A 17,881-nucleotide genomic window follows, 5' to 3' on the forward strand; every position below is an offset into this window, starting at 1 on the left:
GGTGTGCACCTGTAGTCCCAGCTACTCAGGAGGCTGAGGCATGAGAATCGCTTGAACCCCAGAGGCAGAGGCTGCAGTGAGCCAAGATCGCGCCACTGTACTCCAGTCTGGGATACAGAGTGAGACTCTGTCTCAAAAAAAATAAAATAGGCCGGACGCAGTGGCTCAAGCCTGTAATCCCAGCACTCTGGGAGGCCGAGGTGGGCGGATCATGAGGTGAGGAGATCAAGACCACCCTGGCCAACATGGTGAAACCCTGTCTCTACTAAAAATACAAAAATTAGCCGGGCATGGTGGCGTGCACCTGTAGTCCCAGCTACTCAGGAGGCTGAGGCAGGAGAATCGCTTGAACCCCAGAGGCAGAGGCTGCAGTGAGCCGAGATCGCGCCACTAAAAATACTCCAAAATTGGGGCATGAGACTCTGTCTCAAAAAAAATAAAATAAAATAAAATAAAATTAGCCAAGCATGGTGGTGTGCACCTGTAGTCCCAGCTACTCAGAAGGCTGAGATGGGAGAATAGCTTGAACCCAGGAGGCAGAGATTGCAGTGAGCCAAGATCACGCCACTGCACTCCAGCCTGGGCAACAGAGCAAGACTCTGTCTGCAAAAAAAAAAAAAAAAAAAAAGACAAAGCATTTCTGTTACAAGTATCCCCCTGTGTTGTCCTTTTATAACCACACTCACCTCCCTCTCTTTTCTCTCCTCTGCCACCCCTAACCTATTCTACAACCCCATCTCTAACCCCAGGCAACCACTAATCTATTCTCCATCCCTAAAACTGTGTCACTGCCAAAACGTTATATACATAGAATCATATAATATGTAACCTTTTGGGATTGGCTTTTTTCATTAGCATAACTTCACCTACACTGTTGCATGCTATCAGTAGATCATTCCTTTTTATTACTGAGTAGTTTAACCATTCACCTGTAGAAGGACATCTGAGCTGATTCCAGTTCTTAGATATTATGGGTAAAGCTGCTATGCACGCTTGAGTATAGGTTTTTATGTGAACATGAAGGCTTCATTTCTCTAGGATTAATGCGCAGGACTGCAGGAGTTGCTGGGTTGTATACTAATTGTACATTCAATTTTATGAGAAACTGCCAAACTGTTTTCCAGAGTGGCCGTACTATATTATATTCCCACCAGCAATAAGTGACCTAGTTTTTCTAAATCCTCACCAGCATGTGGTGTTGTCAAAGTGATCTTTTCTTTTATATATACACATATATTCAGAGACAAGGTCTCACTCTCATGCCCAGGCTGTAGTGCAATGGCACAATCATTGCTCGCTGCAGCCTCAAACTGCTGGACTCAAGCAACCCTCCAGCCTCCTCAGCCTCCTCAGCCTCCTGGGTGGCTGGGACTACAGGCACACACCACTACACCCAGCTACTTTTTAAAAGTTTTTTGTAGAGACCTTATAGGTGCTGCTATGTTGGCTACGCTGGTCCCCTGGCTTCAGGCAATCCTCCCACCACAGCCTCTCAAAGTACTGGTATTACAGGCATGAACCATTGCACCCAGCCAAAGTGATCTTTTAAAAACAAAAACTAAACTACTTGTTTTGACCACACAAGCTTATCTTGGTGCACAAGACCCTCGTCTCTAACCTCTCATCTCTCGAAACCTCATCCCCTATTTCTGTCCTTCATCTTACTTCAGCCACTGGCATCCTTCCTAGTTTTCAAACATGGAAAGCATTTCTGCCTTCTGTTAACTCTGCCTGGACCTCTCTTCTCCCGGTCCACACATGGCTTGCCCCCTTTCCACTCAAATGTCACCTTCTAACCACAGCTCTCCTTCGTACCCTAAATAAAACTGCATGTTGCCTCTCCCTTCATTCGGTTGTTTTTCCCCAAAGTGGATGCTCAGGTCCTTCTAGTTCATCTAAGCAAGTCCCACTACCAATGGCTGGGAGCTCTCCGCAAGCTCACCTCAGCTCATTCATCACAGCTACGCAAATGCTCAATGGCCCTACAGCAGACAAGCAAGGCCACCTCAGCTACACCTGGACACATACGAGCAACACAGGTCTTCCTCCCAAATGCTTGCATTGTTATTAGCAACAACAAAGGTAAGGTCTAAGCACCTACAGTGGAGCTTCCCAAACTCCAATGTGCATGTAAGTCACTCACTGAACCTGTTAAAACGCAGACTCTGATTTGTTAAGTCAGGCAGACAGAGTCTGCTTATGAGATCCCAAATGATACCAAACTGCTGTCCCTGAGACCTCACCGTGATAGCAAGGACCTATGGGCATATCATGTCTCTAACATACATTCTAGCACGCAAATTGATCCAATTTAATACATATGAAACAGTGCTTTATAAGGTATTTTATTTTTCCTCCTTGTTGTCTGAATAAGACTAAATGTTTTGAGTGTGGATCCATTCAAAGGTAGTTTACCAAGTGGTTGACTTATTTACAGGAAATGGAGGTGATGGGTATGGGGACCTCTCAGGGTAGAGAGAATATGTCACCAGAACGTTGTACAGCCAGAATAATGGGAGACCTTTGCCTTTACATCTCCAAAAGTCCTCTTTTAAAAAGAAATTCTACAATATTACACAGCAATTAATAAGAATTACAGATACTGCTATGGAACAATGTCCATGACACATTGTACTCAAATTGTCAAGTAAAAAAATACGTATGTAATGTGATCTCAGTCAAGCCAACAAAAAATGACATATTTAAATGCTTGTATATGCATATTAAAATCTGGGAAGAAGACACAAGAAATACTTTTGTTCTTAGGAAGTTAGACAAAGATGACAGACTTGCAAGAAGGGCTTTGTTTTTCATCTTCTGTGCTGCTTGGAGATGTTTTTATAACATATATGTGTAACTTCTATAATTTTCAAAACTAGTTAATTAAAAAAAACAACAAAAAAACAGCCAAAAAAGAAATGCTTTCTGGCTGGGCAGAGTGGCTCACGCCTGTAATCCCAGCACTTCGGGAGGCCGAGGCGGGCAGATCACCTGAGGTCAGGAGTTCAAGACCAGCCTGACCAACCTGGAGAAACCCCGTCTCTACTAAAAATACAAAATTAGCCAGGCATGGTGGCACATGCCTGTAATCCCAGCTACAAGGGAGGCTGAGGCAGGAGAATCGCTTGAACCTGGGAGGCAGAGGTTGTGGTGACCCGAGATCGCGCCACTGCACTCCAGCCTGGGCAACAAAAGCGAAACTCCATCTCAAAAAAAAAAAAAAAAAAAACATGCTTTTCAAAGGTGGTCCTATCATATTTTAATCTAGGAGTGGGAAAATTATAACCTGCATATGTTTGGCCAGTTCAAAAGCTAAGAAAAGTTTTTACATTTTTAAATGATTGACCAAAAAAACCAAATAATATTTCATGACAGGTGAAAATTACACGAAATTCAAATTTCCTTGTCATTAATAAAATTATATTGGAACACAGACACTCATACATATTGCTTATGGCTATTTCACGCTACAATGGCAGAGCTGAGTAGCTGTGACAGAGACATTGTGCCCACACAGCCTGAAATACCTAAATCTGACCATTTACACAAAGTTTGCCCAGTTCAGAGATGGAAGACAATACTGTTAAGATGGTAATACTCCCCAAGTTGATCTACAGATTCAACACAATCCCTCTCAGAATCCTCCTTGGCTTCTTTGTAGAAACTGACAAGTTGATCCTACAATCCATATGGAAATGCAAGGGACCCAGCATGGCCAAATCAATCTTGAGAAAGAACAAAGTTGGAGAACTCACATTTCATGAATTTAAATTGTGACACAAACTTCAGTAATCAAGACTGTATGGTACTGGCACAGGATCAACATAAAGACCAATAGGTAGAACTGAGAGTCAAGAAATAAATCTATACAATCAAGGACAATGAATTTTCAACAAGGATGCTAAGACAATTCCATGGGGAAAGTACAGTCTCTTCAACAAACTGTGCTGGGACAACTGAATAACCACATGCAAAAGAATGAAGTTGGACTTCTACCTGAACCACATATAAAAATTAACTCAAAATGGATCAGACCTAAATGTAAAACTCTAAAATTCTTAAGAAGAAAACATACGGGTAAACCTTTTTGACTTTGGATTAGACAATGATTTCTTAGATATGACACTTAAAGCATAGCAACCAAAGACAAACTAGATAAACTAGACTTCATCAAAATTAAAAACTTTCACACTTCAAAAGACATGATCAAGAAAGTAAAAAGACAATCCAAAGGAAGAGAGAATGTTTTCACAAATCATCTATCTGATAAGAATCCAGCAGTATCCAGAATACACAAAGAACTGTTACAATTCGACAATAAAAATACAAAGGGAAAAGAATGAGAACAAGAGTTTGCAAGCTAAGTGTAAGAAAGAGCCTGGGTTCTGACCGGGTGCAGTGGCTCACACCTGTAATCTCAGCACTTTGGCAGGCTGAGGCGGGTTGATCACCTAAGGTCAGGAGTTCGAGACCAGCCTGGCCAACATGATGAAACCCCGTGCCTACTAAAAATACAAAAATTAGCTGGGCATGGTGGTGTGCGTGCGCCTCTAATCCCAGATACCTGGAAGGCTGAGGCAGAAGAATCACTGGAACCTAGGAGGCGGAGGTTATAGTGAGCCAAGATCGCATCATTGCACTCCGGCCCGGGTGACAAGAGCAAAACTCCATTTCAAAAAAAAAAAGAAAGAGCCTGGGTTCCTTAACTTATTGTTGAATTTCCCCAAACAGACTTATTTTTGTCTTCTGATAAGCTCTTGCTTCTTACCAGTTTAAGCTATTGCAGCAGGATTTTCTGTTACTTGCAGCTGAATACAAACCTAACTGATAATGCCAGCTACTGCTAAATAGTTATACTTAGCAGAGTTCAACAAGTACAGTTGCTTCTGCATTCAAAATCCAGTCATTCCTCACACTGCCCACAGCCGGTACCCTGACAGAACCCACCACGCTTATCTGAGCACTGCAGTGGCTTCCTAACTGGTTTCTGCTTTTGTCCATGTTCCCCTTCACTCTGTTGTCAGCCAGAGTTCACTTAAGAATGAAATTCAGATCATGCTACTCCTCTCCTCTAATCCTCCAGTGACATCCCATCTCACTCACATAAATGCCAATATCTTTATTCCATCTACAAGGCAAGTAGTATTGGTCTGATATGGCACTCCCTTGACCTCTTGGACTTTACCTCTTACTACAAATGTCGCCCTCACTCAATTCACCCAACTAAAATGGCACCCTTGCTATTCCTCAAACAGGAAGACTTTGGACCTGTTCCCCCTATCTGGAATACCCCTACTCCATACACCTTTACGCTAGACTCTTAACTCGCCTGAGGTCTTTACTCAAAGCCATCATCTGGCCAGGCATGGTGACTCACACCTACAGTCCCAACACGTTGTGAGGTCAAGGTGGGAAGATCACTTGAGCCTAGGAGTTCAAGGCTGCAGTAAGCTACGATTGTGATGCTGTATTCCAGCCTGGGTTAAAGAGCAAGGCCCTGTCCCACCACTCCCCCCAAAAAAACAGCTGTCACCTCAGTGGACCTTCCCTGAACACCCTATTTAAAATATCAACACTGGCCAGTCATGGTGGCTCATGCCTGTAATCCTAGCACTTTGGGAGGCCTAGGCAGGCAGATCACATGAGGCTGGGAGTTCGAGACCAGTCTGGCCATCGTGGTGAAATCCCGTCTCTACTAAAAATACAAAAATTACCCAGGCGTGGTCAGGCACAGTGGCTCACACCTGTAATCCCAGCACTCTGGGAGGCCGAGGCGGGCGGATCACGAGGTCAAGAGATGGAGATCATCTCAGCTAACATGGTGAAACCCCGTTTCTACTAAATATACAAAAAGTAGCCGAGCGTGATGGCACGTGCCTGTAGTCCCAGCTACTCGGGAAGCTGAGGCAGGAGAATCGCTTGAACCCGGGAGGCAGAGGTTGCAGTGTGCCAAGATCACACCACTGCAGTCCAGCCTAGCAACAAAGCAAGACTCTGTCTCAAAAAAAAAAAAAATTACAGGCCGGGCGCGGTGGCTCACGCCTGTAATCCCAGCACTTTGGGAGGCCAAGGCGGGCGGACCACGAGGTGAGGAGATCAAGACCATCCTGGCTGACACAGTGAAACCCCATCTCTACTAAAAATACAAAAAATTAGCTGGGCGTGGTGGCAGGCGCCTGTAGTCCCAGCTACCTGGGAGGCTGAGGCAGGAGAATGGCATGAACCTGGGAGGCGGAGCTTGCAGTGAGCCAAGATTGTGCCACTGCACTCCAGCCTGGGCGACAGAGCAAGACTCTGTCTCAGGGGGAAAAAAAAAAAATTACCCAGGCGGGACGGTGCATGTCTATAATCCCAGCTAATCAGGAGGCTGAGGCATAAGAATCGCTTGAACCCAACAGGCAGAGGTTGCAGTGAGCTAAGATCACACCAGTGCACTGCAGCCTGGCTGACAAAGCAAGACTGCCTCAAAAAACAAAACAAAACAAAACAAAATAAAATAAAATAAAATAAAAATGTCAACACTTAGTGCTACAGTTTTTTTGGAAGTTGTCCAGCAGGCTTTCTGGGTTTTGCTGGAAAGCCCTTAAAAAAATTTTTTTTTAATAAAAATAAGTTAACAATTGATTAACCCTGACATTTCCCTATCCCCTTCCCTGCTTTGACATTCCTCCACTTATTAACATACTGTATATTTTACTTATCTATCTTGGTTATTGTCTATGTCCTTCATTAGAATGAAAGCTTCATGAGGGCACAGCTTTGTCTGCTCACTGCTGAGCCCTGCATCTAGAACAGTGCTAGGTACATAGTACATGTTTAGTAAATATTTACTGATGAATGAATAAAGTCAGGGAAACACCGGATAGGAATCTGAAGGAGAATAAGGAAGTGCCAGAAGCAAGTATCAGTTGCCTCCTAATTACTGTGAGGACCCTCCCAAGCATGCTAGATTTGCTGAGACTGTGGCCAGCCCCACACGGAACTCCCACATCCTGTATGCTGAGCAGAGCACATACGCTCATACTTAGACTGAGGCCCATGCATGGCATGACACCACAGTTCCACACAAAAGAGCAAGAGCCATAAAAACAGATACTTTCTAAATTGCTTTAGTCAATCTTACTTTGAGAAGAGGATTTTTTGGCTGAAGCACATGAACAGAAATGCCAAAATCCAAACTTTGTGAGCAGTGTTTGTTACTCAAAATTAGTGAATACCTCCTTTCTCAACAGCAAAATACATACAAATATGACAAATATGCATTTTATTTAAAATAACTATAAATAAACCTAATGCAGTTGATTTCAGAGAATGCTAAGAACCTTTAAAAGTTATTATTCTAGCCAGGGGCAGTGGCTCACACCTGTAACCCCAGCACTTTGGGAGGCAGAGGTGGATGGATTCCGAGGTCAGGAGTTCAAGACCAGCCTGGCCAACATGGTGAAACCCCATCTCTACTAAAAATACAAAAATCAGCTGGACATGGTGGTGGGCACCTGTAATCCCAGCTACTCTGGAGGCTGAGGCAGGAGAATCGTTTGAACCTGGGAGGTGGAGGTTGCAGTGAGCCAAGATCATACCACCGCACTCCAGCCTGGGTGACAATGTGAGACTACATCTCAAAAAAAATAAAGAAAAAAAATTATTACTGTAAACTACTTTTATTTTTACAGCATTTTAAATCTATCTTACAATATGCATAGATTATATCTGGCAGGATACAGGAGGAACTGTAATAGTGCTTGTTCTTGGGGACAAAGTTAGGTACTCAGATGAAAGGGGTGGAAGGAAGATATTTTAAGTATTGCTCTTTTGTAATTACGGAATTTGTGTCATGTTAATGTATTACTTATGCAAAAATAATAATTTCTTTTTTTTTTTTTTTTTTTTTTTTTGAGACAAGAGTCTCGCTCTGTCACCCAGGCTGGAGTGCAGTGGCGCAGTCTCAGCTCACTGCAGCCTCTGCCTCCCGGGTTCCAGCGATTTTCCTGCCTCAGCCTCCCAGGTAGCTGGCATTACAGGCACGTGCCACCATGACCAACTAATTTTTGTACTTTTAGTAGAGATGGGGTTTCACCATGTTAGCCAGACTGGTCTCGAACTCCTGACCTCAGGTGATTCATCCGCCTAAGCCTCCCAAAGTGCTCGGATTAAAGGCATGAGCCACCTTGCCAGGCCTAATTAAATTTTTAAAATAAGGTAATCATATATTACCTTAAAATAAAGTAATGAAACAAAATCTATCTCCTTTGTAAAGGCAGCAAAGGAAATTTCTTGATACCCATATTTTGAAGATAAGCAAACGCAGGTTCTATCAAATCAGCATAGGAAAGAGACGGCATATTTTCAGAATGATCAAGTGTCTGAAGCAGCCCAGCAGAAAGGTCTTCCTTCCCATCAGGAGCCCAGTTTAGTGTTTACACAAGATACATGCAATGTGTGAACTTCTATGACACCTACCTCCTAGAAAGGCACTACAGTAAATTTCTGGAAGGATGAGAAATTACTTACTGAAGAGATAAGCCAAATTGTTTAAAAATTTCTCTAAATATCCAAAAAGTTTTTCCATCCTTTAGAAGAATTTATTCCTAAATTTTACTCTAACAAATAAGCTAACACTGCTCTCCAAATCCTCCTCTTCTAATTAAACTTTCAAGACAAGGCAAGGATGATAACAGAAACAAAGAACAAGAAATATTACTAAAAATTAATCAGTCTTAATAGAGATATTCTTATCAAATGCCATCTGATACACGTCCAGATCGGAAATAGAACACTGAGAGGTAAGAGAAAGGCCTGAACTGCAGCGGAGTACTTCCTAAATCCTGCTAAACACTCAGCACACACTCCCACGTCCTGGGGTTCCGCTAGATGTTTTAATGGTCTCTTTTTCTGTTTCAAAAATTCTCCCCAAGAACAAGCAACAGAGACCTCTAGCTTCCAAAAAGTAACAAGCTGTCAGCAATGAGGCGAACAGAAACCCTTTCACTGGCACATGAGATGTCCACGGAGTCTGCAGACCTCCCATATTCTGGCAAGCTTGACTGCAATACTGGTAAAATGTATACCTCATTCATCCCTCGGCAATTAACCTCTCCCTCAGCAACGTGTTAGTTTTATTCCCAACACAAACAGGCAATAAACTTCAATCAACTCTTCCTAATATTTAAGATAATTTTATTAATACCACGTAAGTTCACCACTGATTTGGCAACCACAACTCATTCAAATGCCTGCACACTAACTTGCGCTTAAATGAGCAGGTCTCTTAGGTGGTGCTTAAAATCGTGTTACTACCACCGCGATCATGAACTAAATGAAATGCCCTGAGAATGTAGGAAGAGCCTCAAATCTCAGGCTGTTTTAAGTGCCACTTGGAAAATAAATCTCCCATTGGACGCGCCCTCACTCCCCGCCCCCCACCCCAGCCACTCCCGCCGAGGCGTCCTAAAAGCATTATGTCATCCACTGCCCCCACATCTCTCTAGCTCCAAACCCCGCCTCCTCTCGAGGTGTCCCGCGCCCCCAGCCCTCTTCCCTCTCTGACTAGATGAGGGAAGTGGCCCTGAGCAAATCTCGGCTCTTCCAAGTTCTCTTCACAACACAGTTAAACCCCCGCCCTAGTTTCTCGCAAATAAAAAGAAACAAGTTTTCGCCCCAACTCTTTGCACCCTGGAAAGGGCGAGAGGGCTGAGGCCGTGACTCCCCTCCGTGAATTCAGGACAGGTCCCAACGAGGCTCTGCCTCCCCTCGCGGGAGGACAAGACCCAAGTGCGGGACCGGGGCTGAAGTGGGGGAAGGTCTCGCCGCAGGAGGGGGCGGGTGTCCCTCATTGGCTCTGGGTTGCTGGGTCACTCTGTCGCTGCGGGGCCGGGGGGGTTCGTGTCGCCGGCCCGCAGGCTGCAGGATTCCGCCATCCCCGCCGTAGGCTGGGACCCGCCGGGACAGGGAGCTGCAGCGGGCCCAAACTCACGGTCGGTGCAGCGGCTCCTCAGCCACAGCCGGGCCGGGTGGTGGCGGGGGCGGCGGCGGGGGCGGCTGCGGCTGAGGCAGCATCGGCTGTGCCTGCGGCGGCTGAGGAAGCTGAGGAGGCGGCGGCGGCGGCGGCGGCGGCGGCGGCGGCGGCTGTTGCTGCTGCTGCTGCTGCTGCTGCTGCTGCTGGAAGGACTTGAGAGACTCGAAGGCCTTCATCAGCTTTTCCAGGGTCGCCATGGCGGTCTCTCGCCCGGCTGGGCAGTCCCCGGAGGCCTCGGGCCGACTCGCAGCGCCGCTCAGCACCGGGGCAATGAATGGGGCTCTGGGCCGCGGGTAAAAGCGGAACCCAAGCGGCCGTCCATCTTGGACCCGTCCCGGCAGCCCCCGCGGCGCCTTGCGTCTCAAGTCGCTGCGCCGGCGGAGGCGGGGCCACGCCGGCCAGCATGATTGACAGCCCTAGCCTGCGGACTCTGCCAATGACTGGCCAGGGAGCCAGCCAGTCCCTGCGCCCGCATGTTCTGCCTCACCGAGCCACCAAAGCCTCTGACAGCGCAGCGCCCCACCTGGGCGAAGGAGCAGGGCTCAACGGACAGGGGACGGGGCGTGGCAAGACTGTAATGGGGTGGGGCGAAGCTGTGAAGGGGCAGGGCGAGGCGGGACGCGGAAGGGACGGGGCGGGACTACATGGTAAGGAGGGGCGTGGCGAGGCTGGGGCGGGGCACAGCAGGCAGGGCGCCTGAGGGGCGGGGCGGGGCGAGGCTGGGGCGGAGCGGGGCGAGGCTGGGGGCGGGGACATTAGGCAGGGCGCCTGAGGGGCGGGACGGCTGAGGGGCGGAGCGAGGCGAGACGATGAGAGGCGGGGCGGATAGGGGAGGGGGCTGACCGTGAGGGGCGTGGCTGGGGGCGGGGCGGGAAGATGAGAGGTGGGGCGCGGAGGGCGGGGCCAGGGAGGGGTGGGGTGCAGAGGGGGCGGGGTGAGGGAGGGGCGGGGCCAGGGCGCGGCGCGCGGGGCGCCGGCCCAAGCGGAATGGAACCCTCGCAGACGTCTGGAGCTGGGCGAGAGCCGGCCGTGGGCTCTGAGCCGAGGTGGCCTCGGGGCTTGCCCGCCCGCCACACTGGCCTTCGGCCAGAGCCAGGCTCACCTGGACAGCCCTGCGGGGAGCCTGCTGGGGACTCGCTGCACGGGGAGAGGGTGGGCGAGCCCCTGCGCAGAGCGCAGAGATTGCGTGTGGTCGGCGCGACCTGAAGACCCCAAGTGTGACCCTCCCCACCCCCCAGTGAGCTGGAGCGGCCCCTGCAGGGCGGTGCCCACAGGCCTGGCGCCCCCCATCGGTCCCAGCGCAGCGCCCCGGAAGGGAGGAGAGGGTCTGAGGCAGGCCCGGATGGTCAGCGCCCGCTGCCCACAGAGGCATTGTGATTAGTGCAGCGAGAAGCAGCTGTGGCCACAAGACGCCTCCCACAGGAATGAGTCCCGACCTGGGGGCGTTTCTGTATGGGAAAGCACCCTGCTCTGACCTGGCAGGACCCCCAAGGGGTGCCATTCAGCCTCAGCTCAGCAGAGATCTGTGGGGCACCCCCCTCACGCCTGGGGCACAGGTCGGCGCAGGCAGGGTCCTGGTCTCCAGAGCCTCCCGCCTTTTGGGTGGTAGAGGGGCAAACAGAGAGGGCAGCTGTCCAGCCTGCCCATTAGGGAGTAGGGTTGGCCTCAGAGACAACCACCCAGCCCGGGGGTGGTGCAGGCAGAGAGAAGCCCACTAAAGCCTACTCAAGCCAGGCCACACCTGCAACCCAGAGTCCCCTGCTCTGTGGCCACAAGCAGCACCTCCACCTTGTCTCAGAGCCTGTCCCAAAGGGAAACCCAGCATTGTCTCCCTCCCTTCTCTTGAGAAGGACAGCAGAGAAACAGCCGTTAGTTCCCAGTTCTTGGGAGGCTGATGTAGGAGGATCACCTGAAACCAGGAATTTGTGGCTGCAAGTGAGCTATGGTTGCACCACTGCACTCCAGCTTGGGCGATAGAGCAACACGATCTTTAAAAAAATTAAGTTCCAGCTGGGTGCGGTGGCTCACGCCTGTAATCCCAGCACTTTGGGAGGCCAAGGCAGGCAGATCACCAGAGGTAAGGAGTTCGAGACCAGCCTGGCCAAACATGGCGAAACCTTGTCTCTGCTAAAAATACAAAAATTAGCCCGGCGTAGTGGTGCGTGCCTGTAGTCCCAGCTACTCTGGAGGCTGAGGCAGGAGAATTGCTTGAACCGGGGAGGTGGAGGTGGCAGTGAGCCGAGATCATGCCATTGCACTCCAGCCTGGGCGACAAGAGTGAGACTCTGTCTCAAAAATAAATTAAATAAATAAAGTTCCCAGTTCTCTGCTGTTAATAAGGGCCTTTGTCCACTGTACCAGGCCTCAAGGCTGTTAGTTACCTCAGTGGGCAGACTCGTAAGATGGCCCAAGCACCCCTCGCCTCGTATTGACACCCTTGTATGACCCCTCCCCGTGAGTGCGGGCTGTACCTGGTGGCCTGCTTCTAACCAATGTAACAGGGCAAAGGTGATGGAATGTCACTCCATGACTAGATCACAAAAGGGTATGACTTCAGTCTCCCTGGTGGCTTCTTGGCATGGACACTCTGATGAAGTCAGCTGCCATATTGGACAGGCCCACATGGCAAGGACATAAAGGCGGCTTCTGGCCAACAGGCAGTGCGAACTGAGGCTCTCAGTGCAGCAGGCCACGAGGAACTTGATCCTGCCAACGCCACGTGAGATTGGAAGTGGACCCTTCCCTGGCTGAGCTCTCATGGGAAACAGCTGGTATTTGACTGAACCCTGGCAAGAAGCAGAGCTGGTTAAGATTCCTGACCCACAGAACTTTGTGACTATACATATGGCTCTACATGTAACTACATATAACTATATGACTAGACATGTGTGCCGCCAAGCCGCCGTGCTGGGGTGATTTGTCCCAGCAGCAGATGATTGTATTCATTTGCTTGGGCTGCCATAACAAAGTACCACGGACCAGGCAGCTTAAACAACAGAAATGTATCTTCTCATGGTCCTGGAGGCTAGAAGTCCAAGATGAAGGTGTCAGCAAGGTTGGTTTCTCCTGAGCTCTCCTGAGCCCTGTCCTTGACTTGCAGACGGCCGCCTTCTCCCGGTGTCCTCACGTGGCCGTCCGTCCATGCATGTCCGTGTCCTAATCTCTTCTTGTAAGACATCAGTCAGATTGGATTATGGCCCACCCTAATGATCTCATTTTAGCCTCCTTACCTCCTTAAAGAAACTATCTCCAAATACAGTCCCATTCTGAGGTTGTGGGGGTTAGGACTTCAACCTGAATGAGGGACACAGTTCATCCCATAACAATAGGTAATAGAGTTGCACCCTAACAGTTGCTCTGACCTTCTTTAAAGACCTTTTTATCTGAGCAGTTTGCCTCTGAGCTAGTGTACGAGAGTCCCTGTCTTTCCTTCAGCTAGCTATGGCCATATAACTAAATAAGTGCTAGCCAAGGAGATGCAAGCAGAAGTCATGAGTAGTATTTCTAGAAAGGAAGTACATAAAATGAAGGGATGCACCCACCTTTTTCCTGCTCCCTGGAATGGGATGTGTTGGCTGGGACATGAGCAGCCATTTTGGATCATGAGCACAAAAGCCACATCCTGGGGTGATGGGAGCTGGAAGGAGGGGGCCCAGATGACTGTGTGCAGCTGTCATTCCAACCCGGCCGGTGATTCTTTCATCTGAGAGAAATACACTTCTGTTCTGTCTGAGCTGCTGTGACTCCAGGTCATTCTGTTATGCTCCTAAACCAAATTATTTCAACCCGTCCAGGGAGGTGATGGGTCATTAGGACTTTACATGACCACAACAAATCACAACTCCTTCAGCCATGGCTGAAAAATCATCATCTGCCTAGAACTGACTACCATCCTGACAGGAAATCTAATGTGAAAGACTTACAGAAAGGGACTGTCAAGACACAGGTTTTTAAAGTTCACAGAAAAGTTTGGCATCATCTAAAAAGAGTGATTAAAGATCAATACTGGGCAGTCTGGCATGGTGTCTCCAAAGCCTAAAAATGGGCACAGTGCCTGAACAGTGAAAACGTTTCCCGTAATTTATCCTATGCAAACAGGCGTGTGTGATCAATGATTTATTATAGCAACACTTAGGACAAAAGATGGAAAAAAGATAGATGCTGGGCAGAAGGAGCTGAGTTAAATGAATCCCGACATAGCCACAGGCAGTCATTAGAATCCTGTTCCAGATGAACACTTGTGACACAGGGAAAGGCTTACAACATGTTAGCCGATTACACACCATGTACAGCCCGATAACCTCCCCCTTTCTAAAGAAAAAACAGCATACACATACATAGAAAAGAGATGAAGGCCAGGCGCAGTGGCTCACACCTGTAATCCAAGCACTTTGGGAGGCCGAGGTGGGCTGATCACCTGAGGTCAGGAGTTCAAGTCCACCTGACCAACAAGGTGAAACCCCGTCTCTACTAAAAATACAAAAATTAGCCAGGCGTGGTGGCAGGTGCCTGTAATCCCAGCTACTCAGGAGGCTGAGGCAGGAGAATCACTTGAACCCAGGAGGTGGAGGTTGCAGTGAGCTGAGATTGAGCCACTGCACTCCAGCCTGGGCAACAGAGCGAGAGACTCTATCTTAAAAAAAAAAAAAAAAGAGAGAGAGAGAAATAAGGTTCCTACTCACCAAGTCATAGCAGTGACTCTCTCTGGGCAGGGGAATTGAGGGCAGTTTATATCTTAATCTTTGTGCTTTTCCATATTTTTCAAATTTTCAGCAATGAACACAAACTACTCAGGGGGAAGATTGTGAAATAAAAGAATCTCAGGGCTGGGCGCGGTGACTCAAGCCTGTAATCCCAGCACTTTGGGAGGCCGAGGCGGACGGATCATGAGGTCAGGAGATCGAGACCATCCCAGCTAACACGGTGAAACCCCCTCTCTACTAAAAATACACACAAACACACACACAAAAATTAACTGGGCGTGGTGGTGGGCGCCTGTAGTCCCAGCTACTCAGGAGGCTGAGGCAGGAGAATGGCGTGAACCCGGGAGGCGGAGCTTGCAGTGAACCGAGATCGGGCCACTGCCCTCCAGCCTGGGCCACAGAGAATCTCACTGGGCGCGGAGCTAAGCATAACACCTGGTAACACCTGGTAACATGTCTGCGCCTGTCCTGCCAAGGAGAGAGAGAAGGCGCTGAAGCAGCCAGAGGGGGTGCACACCAGCCTGGGCAGGGGGCAGTAAGCGGGGGCAGCCCCAACCCAAGACCAGGTGGGACTGGAAAAGAAGGAAACCCTGATGCAGACCCCGGGGGTAACTGAGGAGCAGCCGGGCAACTGGAGAGCAGAGGGGGCTCCTTGGTGGCCCCCAGCCCCACCCCTGAGAGGGCTGAGAGAGGAGCGGGTGTGAGGGCAAAGCAGGCAAGAACCTTCCAGAGAAGGAAGCCAGGAACTGGTAAAGAGCACGGGCCCAGCTACAGACAGAAACCTTTCAGGTCTCATACGATGGCTGAAGCGCAGGACAGCGGAGGGGGCGCGTCCCCCTTCATCTTTCCTGTTTCCTTAGGTTCTAGGTGCACCGCTGGTAAGGAGCTTCTTATGTGGTCTTTGTCTGACAACCCTTGTTTTTTCACTGGAGCATTTTCTTCATTAATATTAACTGTAATCATTGATATACATGAGGTCAGTCTTTCTGTATATCCTACCGACTCCATTACCTGGGTTTTGGTTGATTTAAGTTTGATTTTCTTTTTGAACCTCTGTTAGTTTGAAAGTGATCACTGTTGACCAGGCGCGATGGCTCACACCTGTAATCCCAGCACTTTGCGAGGCAGAGGCAGGCAGATCACCTGAGGTCAGGAGTTCAAGACCAGCCTGGCCAACACGGTGAAATTTAGCCAGGTGTGGTGGCAGGTGCCTGTGATCCCACCTACTCTGGAGGCCTAGGTGGGAGGATGGCCTGAACCTAGGAGGCGGAGGCTGCAGTGAGCCAAGATCACACCACAACACTCCAGCCTGGGTGACAGAGTAAGACTCCATCTCAAAAAAAAATGAAAAGTCATACATTGTTGTCTCTTCTTTTCATGGTCACCCTAGAAATTACAACGTTCATCCTCCAGGTATCAAAATCTAATATAAATCTATTCTCTCCCTGATCATGCAGGGAGCTGACAACATTTAAATGCTATTTTTGGTTTCTCCCAATTTGGAGGGTATTATTGCCATGTGTTTTAATTCCATACAAAGACACACACAGGCCAGACGCAGTGGCTCACGCCTGTAATCCTGGCACTTTGGGAGGTTCAGGCAGGTGGATCACCTGAGGTCAGGTGTTCAAGACCAGCCTGGCCAACATGGAGAAATCCCATCTCTACTAAAAATACAAAAATTAACCAGGCATTGTGGCAGGCACCTGTAATCTCAACTACTCAGAAGGCTGAGGTAGGAGAATTGTTTGATCCCAAGGGGCAGAGGTTGCAGTGAACCGAGATCGTGCCACTTCACTCTAGTCTGGGCGACAGAGTGAGAGTCCATCTCGAAAAAATATAAAACTAAAAAAACCACACACACATACATGTCGCAAAAGATATAGACACAACAGTTGTAGAGACGTCAGCTTTTGTTTAAATTGGCCCCCGTATTTTCCATTTTTATCACTCTCCATTTCTTTCCTGAGTCTCTGACCTTACTCTGGGGTCATTATCTTCTGCCTGGAAAGCATCCTTTAGAATTCCTCCGACAGAGGGTCTTCTATTGCAGAAATCTTTCCAATTCAATCAGGAAGCGTTTTTATTTTGCCTTCCTTCTTCATGGATTTTGGTGGGTATCAAATCAAAGGCGGCAGTTGCTTTCTTTCAAGAGATTGAAACTTCATCACTGTCTACCACTCTTTTTTTTTTTTTTTTCCTGATATGGAGTCTCACTCTGTCACCCAGGCTGGAGTGCAGTGGTGCGATCTGGGCTCACTACAACCTCCCCCTCCCGGGTTCACACCATTCTCCCGCCTCAGCCTCCCGAGTAGCTGGGACTATAGGTGCCCGCCACCACACCCGGCTAATTTTTTGATTTTTAGTAGAGATGGGGTTTCACCATGTTAGCCAGGATGGTCTCAATCTCCTGACCTTGTGATCCACCCGTCTTGGCTTCCCAAAGTGCTGGGATTACAGGTGTGAGCCACCGCACCAAGCCTGTCTTCCACTTTTCATTGTTGTTGTTGAGACATCAGCTGTCAATTTCATGGCTGCTGCTTTGAAACTAATATGCCTTGTTTTTTCATCTGACTGCTTTTAAGATTTTCTCTGTCTTTGATTTTCTGTAGTTTTGCAGTGATATGTCCGGGGGTGTAAGGAGAGACAAATCTGCTTGTTGGCCGGATGGCCCTGGAGGTCCCCTTTGGTAACCTAGCAACAGGCTGGCTCAGTAGGAAGGCTCAGAGCCTTACCGATACCAGTTCCTGAAGTTCTGGAACACAGATCCCCCTTGGTGAAAGATTTCTAAGGTCAGAATGTTCTTTTCACCAGCAAAGACATTCCCCACAGCCTGAAATCTCCCACTGCTATGCGATTGGCTAGGCGCTCCCGGTTTCCTTCCAATTTCCCTACAAATACCCAGAATGACAAGAAGCCAGATCCCTCTCCTAGTGAACTCCCTATGGTGTGACCGGCTGTCCCTGGCCCTGGGAATGATGAGAACTTGGGAGAGAGGTGCCTCCTTCTGAAAACGCTCTGCCTCTGAGTGTCCCCATTAAATGCATCTTATGCCAGTCCTGTGTATTGTTGATGGTGTTTGTCATTATCTGGACTTGCTTTAACAGTATGGATTTCTTTTTGTCTCCTTGGAATTCACTGGGCTTTGAATTTGTGCACTGAT

General features: G+C 48.6%; 1 protein-coding gene and 1 non-coding gene across 2 annotated transcripts in view; one reads left to right on the forward strand and one right to left on the reverse strand.

Annotated features, from left to right (window-relative positions):
* HTT (huntingtin) overlaps positions 1-10,369 on the reverse strand; it is a 165,940-nt gene extending 155,571 nt beyond the window's left edge. The window contains exon 1 of the mRNA XM_050792246.1: positions 9,974-10,369. Within this exon, the coding sequence (XP_050648203.1) occupies positions 9,974-10,212 (239 nt within the window). The 5' untranslated portion in view covers positions 10,213-10,369. The remainder of the gene's footprint in view (positions 1-9,973) is intronic.
* Positions 6,524-6,585, forward strand: LOC126955839 (U7 small nuclear RNA). The gene has a single exon (XR_007726126.1). It is a non-coding gene; the product is annotated as a U7 small nuclear RNA (small nuclear RNA).
* Positions 10,370-17,881: the final 7,512 nt, after the last annotated feature.

Source organism: Macaca thibetana, chromosome 5 (assembly GCF_024542745.1).
Source record: "Macaca thibetana thibetana isolate TM-01 chromosome 5, ASM2454274v1, whole genome shotgun sequence".
Lineage (NCBI taxonomy): Eukaryota > Metazoa > Chordata > Mammalia > Primates > Cercopithecidae > Macaca > Macaca thibetana.